Source organism: Onychostoma macrolepis, chromosome 03 (assembly GCF_012432095.1).
Source record: "Onychostoma macrolepis isolate SWU-2019 chromosome 03, ASM1243209v1, whole genome shotgun sequence".
Taxonomy (NCBI): domain Eukaryota; kingdom Metazoa; phylum Chordata; class Actinopteri; order Cypriniformes; family Cyprinidae; genus Onychostoma; species Onychostoma macrolepis.
This window is the reverse complement of record NC_081157.1, coordinates 31,386,913-31,411,249: the sequence shown is the minus strand read 5'-3', so window position 1 is coordinate 31,411,249 and position 24,337 is coordinate 31,386,913. Positions and strand designations below refer to the sequence as shown.

The 24,337-nt window shown below is 36.1% G+C and overlaps 1 protein-coding gene and 1 long non-coding RNA gene across 3 annotated transcripts in view; one reads left to right on the top strand and one right to left on the bottom strand.

The window, feature by feature from the left end:
• Window positions 1–24,337, top strand: part of LOC131535980 (uncharacterized) — a 46,098-nt gene that overhangs the window by 8,899 nt on the left and 12,862 nt on the right. The window lies entirely within an intron of this gene.
• On the bottom strand, window positions 1,871–23,550 carry si:ch211-198m17.1 (mucin-2). 2 transcript variants are annotated; one of them, XM_058768541.1, is made up of 14 exons: window positions 23,332–23,550; window positions 13,473–13,607; window positions 8,493–10,880; window positions 8,263–8,364; window positions 7,964–8,070; window positions 7,497–7,555; window positions 7,260–7,405; window positions 6,349–6,483; window positions 5,995–6,037; window positions 5,663–5,700; window positions 5,469–5,565; window positions 5,158–5,347; window positions 4,035–4,049; window positions 1,871–2,973 (listed from the first exon to the last, which is right to left on the bottom strand). In XM_058768541.1, the coding sequence occupies exons 1-14, from the start codon at window positions 23,378–23,380 to the stop codon at window positions 2,851–2,853; spliced, it is 3,627 nt and encodes a 1,208-aa protein (XP_058624524.1). In that variant the 5' UTR covers window positions 23,381–23,550; the 3' UTR covers window positions 1,871–2,850. The 2 variants fall into 2 exon arrangements, with proteins under 2 accessions (XP_058624524.1, XP_058624526.1); XM_058768543.1 differs by lacking the exon at window positions 4,035–4,049.

Genomic DNA, 24,337 nt, shown 5'->3' with positions numbered 1-24,337 from the left:
CCTCCCCTTTCCATCCTCCCTCCCCTCCCCTCCTTCCTCCTCCCCTTCTCTCCTCCGTTCATCCAGTATCCCCTAGCTTCTCTCTCTCTCTTTCTTTCTCTCTCTCTCTCTTTCTCTCATTATGTCACCAGAGACAGAAGCAGGTGGGTGTTGTAAGACATGCAGGGGCCGTGTTGCCTCCAGTGGTCATCTCCCCCCCACCCTCTGTCTTTTTTCTCTCTCTCTCTCTTTAGATTATTGTGTTCACTTGAGCAGCTCTGAAAGCCTGAGCACTCATTCACTCACAGTCAGATGGAAGACATGGAGGTAGAATCCCTCCCCATCCCCCTCCTCTCTCTTCCATGGGCATGCAGCGTATTTACATGTGTGTATGTGAGATTGTTGCTGTTTCTTTGTTGTACATGTAGAAGGATTAATCCACAGTCCAGAACTGGGTTTAGTGTGATCCTGAGTTGTAGTATGGGTTTCATCTCAGGTACAGTAAGGTTCAAAATATAAGACCTTATCAAAAATCGGATTTTTTTTTTTAAATTAAACCTTAAACTAAACCTCAGCATGAACAGCAAGTTTTGGAATCCTCATCGTGTTTAAAAATAAATAGATAGATAGATAGATGATAGATTTCTGTATTTTCACATTTTGCTTTGTGTTTTAGAGTTGAAGGAAATGTCCTTAAACTTAAAGGAATTGTTCACCCAAAAATGAAAATTTTGTCATTTTTTTACTCACCCTCATGCTGTTCCAAACCTGTATGAGTTTCATGTTGAACATAAAAGTCCCCATTTTGGTCCCCATTGACTTCAATAGTAAAAGATGACAAAATGTTCATTTTTGGGTGAGCTATTCCTTTAACAGGAAAAAATGCTGGCAATTTTTTTTGCCAGGACATTATTCGTTTTTCTACTATTTTTTTATTTATTTATTTTTTCTTACAGTGTAACTTGTAATGAAATGTTGTATTGAATTTAAAAAAGAAGCGTTTTTACAAGTAAGCCCACTGTATGTTTGAGCTCAGATATGAGTGATTAAACTAAGCCAACTGAAATGTATGATTATAACATGAATATACCAAATACAATGTGAATAAATTAAATACATGAAATAATGTGGATAGATTTGCTAGTAAGTTTAAACATGAACTCTTAGATTAATAACAGGTGTGTGTGTGTAACCCAGTGTGTGTTTTTGATAGGGCCATGTGGTCCTCTTTGACACAGTAGCCTTGCATAAATAATATGGATGTTCTTCAGTCAGAGCCCCTCATTAATGGGTGCAGAGGTCATCGAGGGTTGAATGACTTGTTTTGGGGCTTCTGTCTAATTAATTCAGAGACATCTGTTACACCTGATATCGTAAGGAAAAGATTTACAAGAGCCCTTCTGTCACACACACACATGCGCACACACACACACACACACACACACACACACACTGCATGGTGCATAAAAGGTCATCTTTTTAAATGGCTGTTTTCCCAATATATCTAAACTTCAATATTTATAGTGTGTATGTTATTTGCTCTTATATGGACAGTCTTTTAATTTAAAATTTATGTTCAAGTGGCTTCTTCCGATTTCCTCTGACTGATTTATAACTTTTCAGAATTTAACACACAATAATGGATTTGAAAATGTGATTTTATAATGATTGTTATCAAATAACAATCACTGCGCTTATGTATTTAAAAAAGCTAATAAACCAATACTGAAAAAAAAAAAAAAAAAGAATGTGTATATTCACAAGAACAACTGGACAAATTATAGATAACTACATCTTTATTATTAATTTATATCCTTTCATTATACAGAACAAGGTTTTTTTTTTTTTTTTTTTTACAAAAGCTTTATGTACAGATAGAAAATATCCCAGTTACACATAAATAAGTGTGTGTGTGTGTGTGTATATATATATATATATATATATATATATATGTATGTATGTATGTATATATATATATATATGAAGCAAACAGACAGCTGAGTAAACAATGTCATGTTCTGATTTAAATAAATATAATTATTGGCACGACTACAGAGGAGACATGGGTGTTTACTCCTGATCATTGCATAATTCTCCTATTCAAAAGACAACATCACAGTCAGGCACAGAGATCAATTTCTGGTGGCATGCATTGTCCTAGCATTAAATAAATTAATTCTTTGGAGAAGATATCAACCAAAAATTCATAACTGAATGAACCAGTTCTGTCTTTCTGATAGATAAAACTTAACACACACACACAAAGACACAAGACATGACATGCTCTCTCCTACAAAGTGCAGTTACTGTCAGAATATAGATCAGATGAATCAGAACTACTGGATTACATTACATATTCTGCCCTTATTGCTTCCTCTGATAAGAAATTTAAATAAAATATGCCAAAATATGGTTTAATATTACAGCCTTTATAATAACGTATTTTGAGTTGCAAACCCCAGTAACATATGCATGATCTCTGTCAGATAACACAATTCTGAATATGAAATGTGCTGACAAAACATAAGAAGCAACAAAAAAATACAGATATCAACAGATGAGTGGTTAAGCATTCATCTCACATTGTCATACACAGGACACGTTTATCAAGCTTGTGGTAGAAGAAACCCAATCATTGATGCACTTTTAAGAAGTGAGCATTTTATCCTGGGTGAAAGGGTTTGGAATAAAAACTGTAAAATATATATAAGCATCTCTCAAATGCTGTTTGTGTATATACTTTGAGTCTGTGATCAGCTATTTGGTTTTGACAGTGTTAACGTTCCTGAAACATTTTGATCCAAGGCCTTTGTATAATTCATGTCGCTATTGCACTCTTTTTTTGTCCACTGGCTTTCTCTGCTTTTTTCCTCATCTCTTCTCATCTCCTTGTATGAAGTAGGGGTTTTCATGACCCACCAGATAAGAGTAGCGTGTGGGGTTTATGTCCTTAAAGGTCCTCATGCCATCTGTTCTGAGGTCATAAGAGCCCGACTGCAGAAGAAATGAAAGTCCATATTAGCCACGTACAGGTAAACACAAGCCACCACGCTTCATTCTCTCAGCACATCTCATCCTATAATACCAGCATGCAGGAAAAACACAATAACCTGCTTAAAAATTCATGCAAAGCTTATGATGGCATGCAAACAGGTCAAACCAGAGATCAAAATAAAGATCTCATCCCGAACGTAACAGTAATACACCTCAGAATCAGAGTGTATATACGGCAATGGGAAGTGATGATGCCAGTCACAAAGAGAAAAGAGCAAATACAAGCAAAATAAAGGAATATTCATTTAAGGTTAAATACGTAGGTGACGACAAAGGTGATGTTGGTGGTACATTCATTATTTTGGTAATGCTAATGCTGCAGAAGGTACACACTTAAACTTTAAGTTGTATTTAACCCAGAATACTCCTTTATATGAAAGAACTTGGAGAACAAGCTCTTTTTAAAGCAAGTCAGTTCACTTGGCAGTCATATTTGTAACGCAGTTTTCAACCATACAAGCTGTGAAAGACCCCAATTTATGGAAGTTAATAACAAATATCAAAAGTTTGGGGTCTGTAAGATTTTTTTAATGATTTTTGAAATAAGTCTCTTATGCTCACCAAGACTGCATTCATTTGATACAGTAATATTATTAAATATTATAAGTTTAAAATATTATTTTCAAATGTAATTTATTCCTGTGATGACAAAGTTGAATTTTCAGCTTTCAGCGTCTTAAGTGTCACATGATCCTTCAGAAATCATTCTAATATGCTGATTTGATGCTCAAGAAGCATTTCTTAGTATTATAAATGTTAAAAGTTTTTTTTCAGGATTCTTTAACCAAGTTCAAAATAATTTAAAAGCATTTTAGCTGTGAGACGGGACTTCCATTCCTACAGCCATCATATTGAGCATTTCAATAATGCAATTGGATCTTTTAAGTTTAAGGTGGAACCACAGCCGGTATGTTGTGCATTCATATATGTATCAGTGGACCGTCTCTGCCTTTTACAGTCCCTGACGACACGCCAGGGCACACCAGGAGTCGGTGACTTACCTTTCCTCCAATCTTCTATAGCCATAGATCATGCCCATATACGGGATACCACATACACAACACAACGACCACAAATACGTGCACAAACACACACACAAAGAGGTTTGTTTATGAGCTAACCCATCACAAAACTTGTACATCCATTATGATAAAATTCTGATTTCATACATTAAAGTTATGAAATCTACTGAGGGATAGCCCAGTTTCCCAAGTACTATGTACTACTGTTAGCTTTCTGCTAACCGCAAATGCAATTGTTTCACTAATGCAATATACCCTCTTTATATGTGGCATTGTTAGGACTACATTTGCTCATAATGGACTTCAGTCATTCAATCAAGAAATACTTTGGAGAAAATTAGCATAATCCAATCATTGTATCAATTGGGAGTATGTCATTGGAGTTCAGCTTGGCAGGCAGAGCAATATTTGGAAATGGACAAGGGTCTGATTGAACAAAATATTTTGTATTTGTTTGTGGTGTGATATATCTGTCATGTGGCTGATACTATTATTAGTGTTAGTACAAGATACACAGGGCACATGCAGGGTTAATGGAAGAATTTCAACTAACTTACAGTGGGGTCATTTCTTAAAATTATTTTAAAAAGAGGTATAATTCATCATATAAATTAAGCAATATAAAATAATAATATAATTTTACACTACTGTAAAAGTTTGGGGTCTGTAAGAATTGTTAATGGTTTTTGAAAGACCAAGGCTGCATATATTTGATCAGAATATACAGTAAAAATATGAAACATTATTGCAATTTAAAAAAAAACTGCTTTCTGTTTGAATATATTTTAGAGTTTAATTTATTCCTGTAATGGCAAAGCTGAATTTTCTATCAAATGATCTAATATGTAGATTTTCTCAAGAAACATTTCTTATTATCAGTGATGGAAAAAATCAACTGTGCTGATAATTATTTTTTGTGGAAACTTGCCCCCAAATTTTGAACAGTAATGTATATGCATAATTTAATTTTAAAATAGTTATTCAATGAAAAAAGGTCCACACATTGAAAACCCACTGTAAGTTAAAGACAAGTGTAACTGCTGCAAAGGGTTTAACTGGTAATTAATTATTTGTGAACTTTTGACTGAAAGGAGGTACTCACCAATCCATTACTGTGGCCTTTCTTGCCTGGCCCTTCAGACATCTCTAGGCTGTTGCCAGTGGCATCAATGCTGGAACTAGATGTCAGAGTGGCACGGGGAATATGGGTGATGTTCTGCGAGGGCCAAGTGGTCTGGAACTCCTCAGCAGGGTACGGGCTGTTGTAATAATTGCTGCTTGACGACTTCTTGCTGTAAAATAAACACACAAATTGTTAACAAGTGAGAAATGTACATCCATAAACAAGCTTAAAAGTCTCGCATAGAGACATTCAAATGCACGTCATATACCTGATGTCTCATGAACACTCACCTACGAGTCACACAGATGTAGATTAGAACAGCCAAAATCACAATGAGCAGAATTCCCCCTAACACACACGCCACCACCACTAGAGCCAACAAAGAGGCTACACAGAGATACAAGGTCATTAGACACACATATACACGCAAAATGATTACTTTAATGGTTAAAAATCAAGAAATACTGTAATAGTAATATCTTACAGTCATCACAGTTGAATCCAGAATAGCCAAATGGACATCTGTTTAAAAAAAGGACATGAACATGCTGACACCTATCTGCAGTTATGTGACTGTTGCAATATTGCCTTGACACAAGGGGGCAGTAGTTTCTATTACAAATACACTGATCATACACTCCACCATTGACTAAAGCAGTTCAGTTTGTGACAAGGAAGATGTTTAATATTTCTGAACCATCATGTTTGAGGTATGACTGTGGTTCCCATTACTGGAACAGATAAATTACACACAGACTTTGTTTTACTAAAAATGAGAGTGTGTTATTAAGAACAAAGAAATGAAATAGTTCTCACCGAACACACTTGTCCTCCTGCGCTTTGTAGCCACTAGGGCAAACTGTGAAAAGAATAGAGCGTAAATAGACTGAATCATAGAATGATGGTAGAGCAGACAGAAAAACAATGAACTAAACTATGTATTGTTTCAGAGTTGTGTGATTCCTATACTTGCCGAGAGTTAGTGAATCAAGAAAATCTTCCAGCCAAAAACACATTTTCTCACCACGAAACTGCATTAATTATTTATTTAACAAATGTTTTATTTCTTAATTGTTTTTATTCTTCACGGAAGTCATGGATGATTATGATGTGCACACACAAACACACATGGTAGTCCACACAAATGGAGTAATAAAGACACATGCTCACCGCTACAACTTCTGGTCTGGTAAAGGCTAGATATATGGCCAGGTTTGCAGATACAATTAGGTGTCCCATCTGTGGCCTCACACAATGTAGTGTTAATATCACAAGGAAGAGGATCTTGCTCACACAGATTGGTTTCTATAAAGAAAGAGACAGCAGGCAGTTGTTTAGTTGATGCATGACTGAAAGTGTTTATCTTAAGTCCTTTAAGTTTTCCTCATGTTTGCCTTCACTGGTTAATTTTAAATGGTCCTGCGATGTAACAAATTAATTTTTAAATATATAAATATTTAATGTATTCTGTTACTTGAAGTCATAAAAAGCTATATGCATTATAATTGCAAACAAATGTGCATAACAATTCAATATTTAATAAAATTGTTTAGCAATTATTAATTAGTTGTAGATGGTAGCACAGTTAGTGGTCATATCAGCATCTTGAAAGTATTTCATGTAGAAAACTCCAGTATATTTTAGGGATATAGAAAGACAGTCTTTTATGTGATCTAAAATGTTCACAATTACAAAACATGGCCAGAGTCATGGCTAAACATCCCTAAACACTCAGTGTTTGGCACTGTATTGTAATCTTATTTGAGGAACAATCTTTTGCGGTTTAATACATCTGCGAGAAATGTTGCTTTATCAATCTTTGTGGAAATGAACAAAGTATGCTTTGTGCTCTTAAGGTAATTTGTTGCCAAAATAGGAATTAATGTTTTAAATGTTTATCAAGTATGTAAATGTAAATAAAGAATGATTTAATATGAAAATTGTTTCATATAATTATGTGAGAGCAGTATATTTGTGAAACTAGTATAATGTATTGTATGATTTTCTATGTAGACATTAATACGCCTGTTTCACTGTTTTCATATCACAGCTTATATAATACATCTTTTCAAGTCACTCACCAGTGTATTCAGCATTAGCAAGAATGCCACAGTTTGTCGTCCCACAATTACTTATAGCAGTATTCATGGCAGATTTAACCAATTCCTGTGTGACTGGAGAATTGGGCTCAAAAAAACTGTTTACTGTGGCCACTATACTGCCAGACCTGTAAGTATATACATAGAGATTAGTATTTTGCAAATATGATACATATGTGTAAGATCTGTGGTTAAGAAGTGTTTCAAAGGGTCACTTACATCAACCGAATTACTGTGCTGTTAATGTAGTTTGGCTGGTTACGCAGAGCTTCATTTACCTATGGCGAAAAGAAAGAAAGAGTAATGATTTAGGCTCCAAGGCAATATAGAGCAATAATTCAAATTTTACTCTGAATATAGCTAAAATATGATAAATTCTATAAGAAACTCAAATTAATTAATGTATACAATATATTCTATAATTAATGCAGTTATAATGGCACATTCCTAACTTATTTATACTGTATTTACCAAAAAAGTTTTGTTTTTGCAATTTTAAATAAGAATGTTGCATATGGTATATGTTGCATATTTAGTACACACAAAAAAAAATTTACTTTATATTTATTTTAATTAAAAAAAATCTATATTGCCAACTGCACATGGTTCCAGAGTATGAAAATAAATATTTAAAAGTGAAATGTTAAAGTTAATAGACCAGATTGTAATGTAAGTTTGTGATCTACCGCAGCAATGATCTCTTTAGCAGTTTTCTCGAATTCAGGTGATTGTGGATTGTTCATAGCCTCTTCAAAAGTGCGGTTCACACGCAGTGTACTAGGGAAGGTTTTAGCTGGAAATAAACACAGGGTGTGAGGGGAGAGAGTGGGGATGTTAAAGTGCTTACACTGTTTGTCTTGTTAGTCTTTTTACTACAAAAATTCTTCCTAATAATTACAATAATCATATGATTTATATAAACAATTAAATATAGAAGGCTAAGAAAGAGGATAAGTCGCCAAGAGGCTTGGCATCAGATACGTACTTTCCACACAGGCATTATTTAAAGGAATAGTTCCTGTCACACACTGACAGATGGAGTTCACACAGACACTGAGTGGTGGGCAGGGCACTGCAGGACAGGTACCTAACAGAAAAAAAGATGTCACTCAGTGTTTATGAATGGGAGAAATTACTGAAATGTATTTGTGAACTCCTCATTACTCAGAATTACTCTGCAATATACAATTGCACAACACATTAATTCAAACACACCTGGTGTGGTTGTAGTGTTAGTTGGGTTAGTAGTAGAGACAGTGGGTCCAGTCGTTGAGTTGGTTATGGGTGGTGTAGTAGCATTTCCTGGTGTAGACTGAGGTGGTGAGGTAGCATTCCCTGTTGTAGTATTTCCTGGTGTAGCTATGGGTGGTGTGGTAGCATTTACTGTTGCATTGTTCCCTGGTGTAGTTAGAGGTGGTGTAGTAGCATTTGCTGGTGTAGTTATGGGTGGTGTGGTAGTGTTTACTGTTGCGTTGTTCCCTGGTGTAGTTAAGGGTGGTGTAGTAGCATTTACTGGTGTAGTTATGGGTGGTGTGGTAGCGTTTACTGTTACATTGCTTCCTGGTGTAGTTAAGGGTAGTGTAGTAGCATTTGTAGTTATGGGTGGTGTGGTAATGTTTACTGTTGCATTGTTCCCTGGTGTAGTTAGAGGTGGTGTAGTAGCATTTACTGGTGTAGTCATGGGTGGTGTGGTGGCATTCCCTGTTGTAGTGTTTCCTGGTGTAGTTAGAGGTTGTGTAGTAGCATTTACTGGAGTAGTGATGGGTGGTGTGGTAGTGTTTACTGTTACATTGTTCCCTAGTGTAGTTAGAGGTGGTGTAGTAGCATTTACTGGTGTAGTCATGGGTGGTGTGGTGGCATTCCCTGTTGTAGTGTTTCCTGGTGTAGTTAGAGGTGGAATGGTAACATTTACTGGAGTAGTGATGGGTGGTGTGGTAGCATTCCCTGTTGTAGTGTTTCCTGGTGTAGTTAGAGGTGGAGTGGTAGCATTTACTGGAGTAGTGATGGGTGGTGTGGTAGCATTCCCTGTTGTAGTGTTTCCTGGTGTAGTTAGAGGTGGAGTGGTAGCATTTACTGGAGTAGTGATGGGTGGTGTGGTAGCATTCCCTGTTGTAGTGTTTCCTGGTGTAGTTAGAGGTGGAGTGGTAGCATTTACTGGAGTAGTGATGGGTGGTGTGGTAGCATTCCCTGTTGTAGTGTTTCCTGGTGTAGTTAGAGGTGGAGTGGTAGCATTTACTGGAGTAGTGATGGGTGGTGTGGTAGCATTCCCTGTTGTAGTGTTTCCTGGTGTAGTTAGAGGTGGAGTGGTAGCATTTACTGGAGTAGTGATGGGTGATGTGGTAGCGTTTACTGTTACATTGTCCCCTGGTGTAGTTAGGGATGATGTGCTAGCATTTAGTGGTGTAGTTATGGGTGGTGTGGTGGCATTTCCTGTTGCATTGTTCGCTGGTGTAGTTAGAGGTGGAGTAGTAGAATTTACTGTTACATTGTTCCCTGGTGTAGTCATGGGTGGAGTAGTAGCATTTACTGTTGCATTATACCCAGGTGTAGTTATGGGTGGTGTGGTAACGTTTACTGTTGCATTATTCTCTGGTGTAGTTAAAGGTGGAGTAGTAACATTTACTGGTGTAGTCATGGGTGGTGTGGTAACATTTACTATTGTATTATTCCCAGGTGTAGTTATGGGTGGTGTGGTAACGTTTACTGTTGCATTGTTCCCTGATGTAGTTGGGGGTGGTGTAGTTGCATTTACTGGAGTAGTTATGGGTGCTGTGGTAGCGTTTACTGTTGCATTGTTCCCTGATGTAGTTGGAGGTGGTGTAGTTGCATTTACTGGAGTAGTGATGGGTGGTGTGGTAGTGTTTACTGTTACATTGCTTCCTGGTGTAGTTAAGGGTGGTGTAGTAGCATTTACTGGTGTAGTGATAGGTGGTGCAGTAACATTTACTGATGTCGTTGGAGGTGGTAAGGTAGCATTTACTGGTGTAGTTAGGGGTGGTGCAGTAGCATTTAGTGGTGTTGTTAGAGGTGGTACAGTAGCATTTACTGGTGTAGTTAGGGGTGGAACAGTAGCATTTACTGTTGCATTATTCTCTGGTGTAGTTAGATTTGAAATATCTGTGGTTGAGGGTAGAGTTGCTGTAGCATTACCTGATGTAGTCTGTACTGTAATTGTGACATTGCTTGGTGTTGTAATTGGGGAAGCTGTGCTGTTGCTTGGTGTGCTAATGGGAGGAGTAGTGTCATTGCTTCTTGTAGTTTGGGGTGGGGTTGTGCTGTTGCCTGGCTCAGGTAAAGGAGTAGTTGTGATGTTGCCTGGTAAAGTTACAGGATGGTTTGTAGCATTCTCCGGTGTAGGTACAAGTGGACTTGTGGAGTTGGCTGCTGCTGTTGTTACAGGTGCAGGTGAAGCTGTGGCATTTCCTGGTGTACTCACTGATGAACTGGTAGCATTTTCTGGTGCAACTGTAGATGAGCTTGTCACGTTGCCTTGAGTAGATAAAGGTGGAGATGTGACATTACCAGCATGTGTCGACAGCAGTGGGGTTGTGGCATTGTTTGTGAATGGTGCAGTTGCATTTTCAGATGGAATGCTTGTTACCGCTGTTGACGATCAAAAACACATAATGAGAAACAGAAAAAAAAGACAATTGCAAACAGATTTGATAAGCAGCATAAAATGAAAAAGCTGAGCATGTGTCATGCAGCCATTCACAATTGTTTTTGTGTCAGCCTGCGCTCTTTTTTGTTTTTCTATATTCGAACATGCTAGATGGATGTCTTTGGCTGTTTAGTTGCTTTTTGCAGTTTTCATGTTTTAATTGTAGAAAACATGTCTAGAGATGCCTTGGTTCTGCTCAGGTGTATCGTTGCTCTCTTGATTATTTGGTCTGAAGTCTCAAGTCTTAAAGAAGTGCACAATACATGAATGCTAGACATACTTAATCTGAGGGTGCGTATATATATATATATATATATATATATATATGTGTGTGTGTGTGTGTGTGTGTGTGTGTATATATATATATATATATATATATATATATATAATTTATTTTAATTTTTGGGAGGTAGCCGTGGGGTTAGTTGGCTGAAGGTAACCAGTGTTCCATTTATATTCTGAAGTCAGAAATTCTGACTTCCTGGTATGAACTTTTAACTGGAGCACCCCCTCAAGTCAGAGTTCCAACTCTGAGGAACCGCAACAACCTCAAATTCAAAATGCAAAATGGCTGTTCAATGCATCAACAGTAACTGAAACTAAAGTAATACATTGCTTCATATCATTTCTGTTTGTCTTAAGAAACTCAGTGGTGCACACAGTGCTATCCAACCTCTAATTATGGACATGATGCTTCGGTAATGGTATTATGCATTTTATGTATTTTATAGACTGGTATTGCTACCAATGGATGCGGTCATCTTGAATATCTGACTTTTATACCGGAATATGGTCATCTCAGACATCGTTCCCAGCTAAGATATACGACTTCTGAGGTATAAATGCAGCATACAACCCAGCTGATGACGAGATATCAGTCAGTATAAGTTGAATTAGCATAAATCGACCAATTATGCTATGTTAAACCCAACATCCTGTATTTCACATTGAACCAGCCATGGGTTACAAAACAACCGAAACTGAGTTCACTGAGTGAACAAATATCTGAATTAAGCTATAGATAAATAAAAATGACCTATGTTGTCCAAACTGAATTCTTCAAATAAAGTGTGCTAATATTTATCAGAGTGTCTATTTACACTAAGTGCAAATAGCTCGCCTTGTTGGCAGAGGCTATTGTACTAACTCTGCCCACGACTGTGTGGTTGGGCTTGACATCTTTACAAAAGATGCCAATCAAATAGCAGTATTGGTAAAGTAGGCTGTAAAGAGTGTGACAGTAACTTTTGACGCAATCAATTCAGGTTAGAATCCGCCATTTACCAAACTGTTTTTCCCATCACATGTCACATTGGAATAAAAATGAAGGAAATATTCAAACAGTCGAACTAAAGTTACTTACAGGTATTTAATGATAATTGTTTATCAGGTAGGGTTCGGAGTAGGGCTTTGTTGTGACAATAAGGCATCCATTTCATAATTTTAATAAAAAATAATTCACAATTAAGTATAAACAGAATCTAACTACTATTTACACTTATTCCAAAAAAAAAAAAAAAAAAAAAATACTGCTATTTTTACATAGTGCAAATATAATCCACTTAGTGTAAATAGAAATAATTAAAATAGAAATATAAACTTTTGAACTGCGGGTTTCGTCTGGTCAGAGGAGAACTGGCCCCCCGACTGAGCCTGGTTTCTCCCAAGGTTTTTTTCTCCATTCTGTCTCAGAGGGAGTTTTGGTTCCTTGCCGCTGTCGCCTCTGGCTTGCTCAGTTGGGGACACTTAATTTCTAGCGATTATCGTCGATTTGATTGCACAGATAATATTTAAACTAAACTGAGCTAGACAATGACATCTCTGAATTCAATAATGAAATGCCTTTAACTGAAAATTGAAAATTGAGTGTTTAATCTTATCATTATACATTACTGACACTCTAACCTCTAATTTGATACTGTTAAGTGCTTTGACACAATCTGTATTGTTAAAAGCGCTATACAAATAAAGGTGACTTGACTTGACTTGTAAATAGCATATATTGCGTTTGCACTAAGTGCAAATAGCCTCTGACAGTAATTCTATATAGCTGTAGGTAGTAGCTGCTCCTCTAAAATGCTTAAAGCCCATCCTCACTTCATTAAACACACAAAAGACAGTAAAACAACAAAAGAAAGGATTTGGTTATTAAATAAGCAATGGCACACACTGAAAAATGCAGAGGAGTTCTGGTTAAATTGTTTTCAGAAGTATATGCAAAGCTCGAGTGACAGGTCTGAGGACAGAATGACTGAACTTTGAATGACTTGAATGAGAAAACAAAATAATGTTTTAAGAAATTGTTTTCACTTATAAGAAAGATCAAATATATTATAGGAAACTATATCATGTAACTTGTGAAGCAACAGCATATTAACAAGAATAATTTATTGAAGTAGCTGAGGTTTGTGTATGTGTTACTATAATAATGCCTGATATGATAACTTCTGTAACAGAGGATTTGGAATTAAAAATTGTAATGACTGAACTAACTGATAACTGTTTTGTATTGGAAGTAGTGAACGTGCCCTTACCAACAGTAGCAGTAGTGGTAGCATTGATTGGGATGTCTGTCGAATTATCGGATGAATCTGTGCTAGATACACCTGCTGGCGTTATCAAGGCAGTCGTGCTTGTGGTGGGGCTCAAAGTGGATGTGCCTATTACAGCTGTGAAAACACAGACAAAATTGCTCAGATGGGAAGAGATACATATATACAATAAATACATACAATGTTGGAACACAAGTTTCAATCTTCATTCAGTTCCTGTAAGTCTGTTGCACGTAATCCAATCAGGCACACCCAGTTACTAATTCAGCAGTCAATAAAGTACTATTTACTGTCAAACACAACAACTACACAAAACATGCATTACATCCTGTTAGTAATTTCATTAGTTTCCAAGAACAAACAGTCATATAGAGTGACTGTCACCTGCAGTTATATGCTGCTTGTCATATTACTTAGCAACCACACACAAAAGAACAATAGATTAACAAGGAGAGGTGGACTCCAGAACACACACACACGCAGATGTCATGTTTCTAATATTACTTTATTATTTGCTTTTGAAATTAGTCAGAAATCCAAATACTGCCAAAGAAAGAAAGACATAGAAATTAAGAACTCTCATGCTATTTGCATAACTGGCCAATTATTTACTAACTTTTTTTTTTCTCCGTTCACCTACACACTCACACATAGACTTTTTTTTAATCACAGTTTACCTAGCAATAAAAGTCACATTTATACATGCTTAGTGGATGACAAAATGTTAATACAAATGTGAGCAGTATTCTCATTTATGAATATAGCTCAGTTATAAAATGCTAAATCAATTACATTGAAACAAAGTAGTCTTAGAAAAATGTCTATATGCTTCGAATGTCATCCATGTTGAGAGACCTTTGTAAAGGAAAATCCAGTTTAATGGATCCCTTTAGATGGATAATGAGGGTTGCCAAAGGCAAAATAAGGGACACCCATTCACGACCCCCAATAAAAATTTTAAAAAACAAGGACACAAATAATCAATGAGGAACTCATAGCTCACCAATAAACCGTGAGAAAACATGCTCAAGTATGTAAACTTGCAACAGAACACATTAATATTGCTATTTTAAATTGGATTATTTATAATTATTAATTATTATTGGTCTTTTTTGACAGTTCTGCAGCTGTTCCCTGGATGGGATGCATTTTTATTATTTATTTATTTTATTAATTTGCTTAAATTAGGACTACATTATTATGTAATTATTTGTTCCATTTTTATCTACATAATGTAGCATTTTCTAAACTTTTTAAAATGCCAAATTGTAGTAGTAGTAGTAGTATGTATATTTATTATGTATATATGTATATTTACATGATTAATATAAATAGTAAATTAATAAATAGGGTCTAACATTAATTCTTACCTATTAATTCCTCTGTCTAATCATGTTTAAAAATATAATAATTATGTCTACCAAGCTCTGATAATGTATGGAATATTATATTAACACACTATCCAAATTTTAATAAAACAATAGGCCTATACGATGTGTCTGTCACTTCAATGGTATGATTCACCCAAAAATGAAAATTCTGTCATAATTTACCCAGAGTTTTATAAACCTGCATAAAGTTCTTTCTTCTGTTGAACACACAAAAAAAAGATACTCTGAAGAATGTGGGTAACTAAACAGCTGCTGGTCTTCAGTAACTTCCATAGTAAAGAAAAAAATACTATCAGAGTCATTGGGTACCATAAACTGTTAGGTTACCCACATTCTTCTAAGTATCTTCTTTTATGGTCAACAGAAGAAAGAAATGATTACAGGTTTGGAACAACTTGAGGGTGTGTAAACGATAAAAAAAATTTAAAAATTAAAAATAAACATTTTTGGGTGAACTGTCCCTTTAAGTCAGACAGTCCACCGTGAGCAAATGCTTCTCTGCAAATTGTGCGTTCATCATTAGATACAGGACAGACCATTGATAACTTTCCCATTCAGCCCTACATCTGGAGAGTCTTGTGTTTAAAGGGCGGATGTGAGCTCTAGATGTTGTAAACCGCACAGGTTCAGCGCATGCTGCGCTCGTGTGAAAGGGCTTTAACAGCGCGCGTTCTGGAGACTCCGTCGCTATGGAAACAAAGACGCCAAATGCAATCACGCGCAAATGAGCTTCTCTAATAATACTTCTTATGAGATTGATTTCATTATAATTGCTATTAGTATTATAAACAGTGAAATACGGGACAAATCGACGGGACGCATCATTTTACCTTTAAATATGGGACGATTCCGTATTTTAAGGGACTGGTGGCAACCCTATGGATAATACATATCAGTGCATGGGCCATGTCTCAAGGGATCCATGTTTTTAGCAAATGATGATACATGTTCACATTTCCTGTGGATTTAAGGCAGCATTGCTTAAAGGTAAAGATCCACAGACTTGGAGGCACTATACATTCAAATTAGAAGCATCTGTTTCTCTTCATAGTTTATCATATTCTAAGGACAAAAATGTTATATGGTATTGACATGAGATTAATATATATAGGCACATTTTATGTAAAGTACAGTGCAGATACAGCTAAAAATAACTGACAAATCCTGCTTTTTTGTATTAAACATGACATTAGTACCACATCTTGTGTGTTTTTCCTAGGGAGTTCATGACTTAGTGTGATTAGCCTACTTGCTAATCCTTTCCAGACACAAAGAGATGAGTGGGTTAAGTATGGTCCAGTTCTAGCTCAAACCAGCACCAGAAAACTACGTCTGAATGGGAAATGAGGCTGTCTGGGTCAAAGAGCACATAAGACTTCACTTCTGACCAGAGCAGAGGTCAGGTCAGATGTGATCTTACTGGAATGTGCCAAGTTAACTGAATTTACTACAAACATATGATCTCTTATATGAAGGTAATATGGCAAGGACAGCAAAGGTTCAGAGTTTTATTTCTATGTAATTTTTTATATATTAACAAAAAACATTTTAAAAATATAAGCAATTCTTTGAAGCTTTCTGTCTTGTTGGCTATTGGTCAAATCCTAACTGACGTCAATGGAAAAGGAAAGTCATACATTTTGATTTTAATTTAACCTTTTGACCTTTTTTTAATTAAAAACAGGACTGTCAGTTCTTTTTCTTCCAGTTTTTTTTTCTTCAAGACTAGTTGTAACTTCAAATTTATTTACAAAAAGGTAGACTGGTCTAATTTGAATTGGCTTACACCTTGTCTACTGCTAGTTGGTCAAACTAGTTCTTAAGACACCATCTTAACATTATGCAACTGGCTCATTAAGCATTCTAAAAAATATAAAATAAGAGGTGTGGCACTAAGGGTCAACAACTTTAAGGTCAGTTTAAGTTATTAGTCAACTAATTACAGACTCCTAGCCTGCTGAGTGCACTCACATGATACATTTGTAAGGGTCACCCTAGAATTTAACCACACGCTCACAGCAAGCATTCATTCGGGTTGCATTCATTCTGATCTGTTACCAGAGTAGCTGATGTCTCAACACCCTGTCCTCTACCCAAATTCCACTATTGCTGTGTACAGTAAGACCTCTATTTCTCAACCGATGTGTGTGTGTGGCAGGTATAAAATGACCTTGGGGCTTGTCTCACTCCCTCTCACACAGAAACACACCCACTAGATTTATGAACTATGTGGCAATAAGCTTAAGTGTAAGATCTGTTATTTACTGTGCTGTAACTGTCTTTGATATATATGAAGCAATGTCATACATAAAGCCAATAATATGTTTTTAGACAGTGTAAGAAAGATAAATTAAGATGAGTTACGTGTGTGTGAGGGAGAGTTAAATGTGGGGGTTGACAGGCAGATTTGAAATGCCGTGAGGCTGGAATCTTCTGCAGTCGTGGCTCTCACAACTTGCAAACTTGACACCAGGCGGCAGGAAAACCTAACAACTACGAATTGCTTTCACCTCCACCTCCCACAGATAAACACACACGCACACCCACACTCACATCCTGGCTCTCCAAAACGCAGGCAACCTTCTCATTCTTGTAACCCAACACAAAGCCCATGTCTGACTTTCTCTGACGCGCACTGATTGTCCTTTCACTCGGTTTAATTATTTCCTCCATTCACTCGTGGCTCAATTAAAGTCTTTTGTTCAGTAAGAAAATAGGCTTCATCCGAGTCAATAGCCAAAGATGAGTTTGGATATCAGACAAGCTGTTAAATATACTTTCATTTTGTAAAATTATGTTTCCTTGTATGCATTTGTAGCGTTTGCTGTATGAGCTAGATATTTTGTTGTTCCGCAGCTACAGATAAAACAGGTAATCAATGTATTTGAATATATAGAATCATATCATGTTTAACAACTATGGAAAGAGAACTGACGTTTGTTTACACCCTTCCCTTTTTACAGCAAGGGTGTGAGTAGAACAGTACGTCAGTCTACACACAATGTTATCTGATGTTTTCACTATTTTTTACCACCAATGTTTCCCCAGACACATCTTTTACTTGACATGCTGTTTTAAGGGTTGGGGGTGGCATGCTGTGCCACTTTTAACTTAACGATAAAATAAACAAAATTACAATTCTGTCATCATTTGCTCATTTGCTACAGACAGTTTTGGTTACCAATGACTTCACTTCGCATGGACAAAAAACCCCCCCAAAAAACATTTTTTGATTTTTCTAAATATATTTCCATGTTCCACAGAGGAAAGAAAGTCACATAGGTTTGAAATGTCATAATGGTGAGTAAATGATGACACAATTTTCATTTTTGGGTGAACTATGTCGCTAAGTTGTCCTCTAAAAATGAGGAAATTAGATGCTAAAATTAATATACTTCGATGTATTTAAGAATGTCTGCTATAGGCTGGAATGAAAAGAAGGCATCTAAAAGAGGGTCATGAAAATGTATCTTTAAAAACGTCATCTAGTGACACAACTTCCCAAGGTCCACTAGTGACGCTCCAAGCTGTGACATTGTAATTGAAGTAAGCTGAATCATTGGGCAATACCGTTAACCTGCTATTAAACAATTTAATTGAATTCCATTATAAAGTGAATCGATTTTATTTTATTTAAAATTAATGATTTAATTTTTATTTTTTAGAAGCACTAAAAACTATTACTAGTATAGCATTAGTACTATTATTTGTGCACTGGTACATCTTACCCCAAAGCATTTGGCACAATTTATCCCACAGATACTGTTTTGAGAATAATGTTCCCCTTTTAATAATTTATAACTTAATTTCATCCAGAAGATTCACATGCTTTTGTACATTTGTAATTGTTGATATTTTAACGCTTAGATACATTCTATTGGCCGTAAACTGTAGATAAATTTAATCTGCCATGTACAAATTTACTTTGTTACCCGTCCTGTATCTATCATTTAGATAACACAGGCAGCTGTGTACGATTTTTAAATATACAGTGACATGACCAAAATAGTTTACAGTTCCCTATAGAGCTATATATATATATAAAAAGTAGGCATCTTCTTGTTCTTTTTTTTTTTTTTTTTGTACAGTCAGATGTAAGAGGTCACCGAAACATGCGTGTGTTCAGTATTTAGCTACCGTTCCTCCTTAATATTGTTAGATACTCAGCCGTGACATTATTGTTCCTCTATCTTATCTTTCTTTTCTCTCTCTAATGGCACAGACATACTCTCCCATACTCTGTCTGTTCCTCCTTCACACAGCTTTATCTCATTTGGAGCTACGTGGGTCACGTGACCTCTGTTTAGAGTTCCTGGTGCTCTAAAACTACTTCACAATATAAAGACTTTTGTGATCTCAAAACAAAAGTGGAAACAAGTTAATATATAACTGCAGACAGTGTTAACTCAATAATGATAGTAATAATAATAATAGTAATTATTATTATATAAATAATACATTACTGGCTTCCTTGAGAGAGCCGTGAGATAAATTAAAATAACAATATTAAGTAACATCATAACTATTAATATTACTATTTAAATAAACACAGCTAACCTTAAGTTAGGAACATGCTATAGCCATGTATAATAATTAAAATCCCATGGCTTGTTAATAAAAAGTAATCAGACTGATGTACTTTTAATTTGGACCAGCAACCAACACCCTAGAAACCACTTAGCAACATGCTAACAACCCCACCATGCTAACAAACTAAGGAAGCATTATAAACCTCTTAGCAACATCTTGGCATCCATTCACAACACATTAACACTGTTGCAGGACTTTTTCATATGCACAAAGAACTCAAATTTTCTTTAGTATCTAGTTATAATATTTTTGGTTTTGATAGCACTACAAGCTACATGCTTGTTTTAAATAATTAAGTTCCTCTCGCTTATGGTTCCTTAACCACACTTCCCCTTCCTGTCTAAGATTCTAGTGTTGTAGTGTTGATTTTGCCATTAGTACACACAACAAGCCATTATAATGCCAAATACTCTCCCTTACTCTCTCTTACAAAGGCTTACAAAGCTCTAAATGGCTTTTAGGTACCAGATGGTTCCCTGGAGAAGCACTTCTGCGCTAGTACAAACTAGACAAACTCACACTCAATCATATCCAATTAAAGCACAGTGAGCCTGTACTGTCCAGTTAAAGGGCAGATTTACAACCTCTAATCTCAAAGATAAGAGAAGAGAAGAGAAGAGAAGAGAAGAGAGAAGAGAAGAGAAGAGAAGAGAAGAGAAGAGAAGAGAAGAGAAGAGAAGAGAAGCAGCCTGATAACAAAAATAATTGTTATAAACAATTTCTGAAAACCAGAAACAGCTAAATAAACTATATTTTTTTTGTATGCAGTGAAAAATGTGTATTTATCTCCTTTTGTTGAATCTTAATTTACAAAACAGACAGCATTAATTAACTATATTGGTTGTGTTCGAGAGCTTCTTTATCCCAGATTAGCATTACAGCACTTTGCCTGGATTAGAGCTCGCTCTGAAACAAAGGCCTTATTCCACAATCCTCCGTCTCCCAGCCCACTGCATAATCAGACCTCAACTGATCCAATAACATAATTTAACTTATTACGTATCAAAAACATCACATTAAGAATAGCAACAAGAATAGTCTGTTTCTGACAACATACTGGAGTGTCAAGGAGGCAGCAGAATTGAATGACTTTGCTTCAACAGTTCAATAAACAAGTAGTTAATAGTACTTACATTTTAGACACAATACTGCTGGCTATTATGTCCACACACTAAAAAATGCTGGGTTAAATACAACCCAGTGTTGGGTAAAATATGGACAAACCCAGCGATTGGGTTGTTTCGACCCAGCGGTTGGGTTAAACATTTAACCCAACTGTTGGTTGAAAACAACCCAATCGCTGGGTTAGTCCATGTTTAACCCAGCAAAAAAAAAAAAAAAAAGTTGCAAACAAAGCTACATCAAAGCAATTAGCAGGACACTTTAGTGGTCTTTGTTTTGGTAACGAATGATTCTGTGTTTTCGAATGAATTGGTTAAGAAAATGATTCAATGACTCATTCATACCTTATACTTGTACCTAATTTACCACTTAAATGGTACACTTTAGGGGCTTTTGCTCTGAGTAACTATAGAAACTAGCCACCAGGGCAGTCTGGACTTAAGTGTCGGTCCATCTATCACTGTTTTCCATTTTCGTTGAGTAAGTATATGTAAACTGTATGTTTACACTGCTTTTTAAAAACGGCAGTGTTTTGTATGGCATGCATTAGGCCAGTCAACATCCACTTACATCATTGGTTGGTCCTATTGTGCTGACCCTACTCTGAAGTAGGAGCTAATTTAGTCCCCAATAAAAGCATTCCTTTAACGAAAAACATACCCAGTTTCCGCAGGGTGAACATGCCAAAAAGCAAGCATTTAAGCTAATAGGAACTATTCTGATACGATAGCCCACACAAGTATCTTAATATACATATTAGTACCGGTACTTTAAAAGTACATATTAGTAGCCAACTGGTACATATGAAGCTGTTAAGGGTACCTCTCACTGACAGTTCTGTAGCTTTTTTTGAGAACGTATGGTTACTTGTTTCTTTCATAAATGAATCCGTATTTTTGAATGAATCAGCTGAGTGAATGATTCAAATGATTACTCAAAAAGACTTTTTGTCAGTGTATGTAGCATACTTTTAATCCCATATTTTATATATTATCTCTCTCACACATACACGTTTGTCATTTCCCTCACACATGACATCTTGCCATCTATTTGCCATCCTGTCATTCTCTCTTTCCCTTGCTTTCTGTCTTTGACAGGTCCACTGGTGGGACACAGCTGGACTTGGTGCCAGACATAAAGACAGGAGTCAGGACATACCCACAGGCTATTCTTCTACTGCACTCATGGAACTTCACACACACACACACACACACACACACACGCACAGTAGGACTTACTTTATTAGAAACACAAACATGCCCGGAGGCACAAAGTGGTTCATACTGTGGTGCCATATATATAGGCCTACCCAGTTTATTATGTGTCTAACTAGGACTCCTGTCTGCCATAATGATCATTTATAATTTGATATTTGAGTGAAATTTATGAAGTAAACGTATCAGTTTGTGATCAGTGAATGTCAAATTAAGGCTGCAAGATCACAATCAGAGCTGCAACACAAAAGCAAATATTCTGAATGCTATAAGGATGGCAGCTATAAGGATGTGATGTAGCCAATCCCAGGAGTGCTCACTCACACCAAAGTGTGTGTGCGTGAATGAACATTGGAGAGTCTCAAAGTCATGGTACAGTGACTCACCACAGACTAACCCTCACACCACACAAAATGCAACAACATTGTAGCACTGAAACTCAAATTTAGGTTTGATTAAGTGTCAAAAAGGGCTCAATTAGTCACTAAGAACTGAAAGACCCAGTAAGAACCAGTAAGAACAGAAAGTTGCAAACGATAAATTAACTTTTTTATTTATTTATTTATTTTATTTTTTCAAACAGTAGTGGATTGTGGACAACAATAATCCAAGAATAAATTCATGTTTATTATTACTATTGTGTTTAATTTACTGTAACGTTACTTTGAGACCTACAATTTTATAATGTGAATCATTCAGTTAGTTATTCAAAATTTTTCCCACTGACCACAACTGTGACCAGTGACATATTTGCATGTGATCATGATTTATGTGAGAGAGAGCAATATTTTAAAAAAGAAAAAACATAGTAATAATAGACCCTTTCATTATTATGCCTAAATATAGCAGTTATATCTGTATTAGGCTACTGCATGTTTTGCAGAGCTTTTTCAGAGGGACAAACTGACTATATATAAGACTGTTTAAATTATCCATATAAAATGGTCACATTAAATCAAGTCAAAGTGCTCTTTCATTTATATTTTATTTACTTTCATTGCTTCAACAACTAGTTTTAGAGCGTTAAAAGTAGCCTACATTTGGGTAAAAAAATTTAGCGGTGAGTTAGCTGGACTACGCTGATCGTCTATCATGCCTAAAAATGCTAGTTAGTCAGCTCACTAGGTTTTGAGTGTCGAGTTCGCCTATTTTATTATGTTTAAAATCCGGACCGACTGCGACAAGTCTCCCATGTAGGCTACTCAAAGTCTTCCACGGGATCATTCATATGTGCCTCACGTTTTGTTTGGTGTTGCCAGGCGAAAGTTATGTTCCTTACAGTGACACTTATAAGCACATACGAGCATTAATATAAAAATAAAAATGTAGCTGTGGAGTTTTTCCAGCACTCGAGACTGTCCATGGTCCTTAAAACATAACACAGTCACGGCGCAAATCAAATCATTAGGCTACCAGTGCGTTAATCTACAAACTAAAATTTATTTTCAAATGCAAACTACTTGTTGTATGTCTATAGTAATAAACCCATCAGCACACACAAACACACTCAGATCGCAGGCTTACCTGAAGTCGAGATTAATATTAATAGGAATAGTCGATGCGTCAGTAACATAGTTCTCTATTGAAATGTCGTTCATGCAAATAATAATAAAAGTTATTGATGATACAAAAATAATGGAAACAGATGATGTCTTCTGTGTCAAGAGCTTTAAGGTCCGTTAACTCGGTGGCTTTCGGAGGTTTATTTCCTTCGGAGGATAGAGATCCGCTACAGGTGGCTTCCAAGAGGCAGCGAGTTAAATACGCCTGCAGGGGGGAGGATACTTGGGCTACAACCTAGATTGCGAAACAGGACTCTTGAAATCAGTGTGGCACATTCATTCCTTTTTCTCCAATACACCCAACATTAAGAAATGCAGGTAGGCCTATATATGAATAATCTTAACAAATAACCCTCGTGGAATAACCCATTTATTTATTTAATTATTTGTTCAAACAAAAATCACAGTTAGGGATTAAAATAATACTAAGTAGTAGTAGTAGTAGTAGGCCTATAGTTTTTAAATATAGCCTATACTATTAAATCCCGTGGCACACATTTGGTTTTTATGTCATGGGTCTGTTCAGAAAATGTCATTTAACAAGGACTCTTTTATTGAAATCAATGGTTAACTTCCTATTTTTAAATGTTCTAAGCTAGACTTATTATGGGGTGCTTAGGTGTTGCTTTATTTGCATCGGTTTGGAGCATTTGCATCAATGTGCAGTTTATTTGCAATAACATGAGTGATGGGAGTGGGGTCAGAAAATCCATCAGGACTACAGACCTCTCAGAATTTAAATTAATTGCCATAGAGAAACAAGTGTGAAACTTAAAACAACAACACCTTAAAGATGCAGAAAAATGCATGAACACTCCAAGCTCCAACAGATAAAACAACTAACATGCCACAGCAAAATGTCAGCAAAACAAACAGCTTGAATTCATTGGTTCATAATTTGTTCTGATGGAACATACTGCCTTGTTGTTTTCTTCATTTATCTTCCCCTGATGTGTCATTTACTGCGT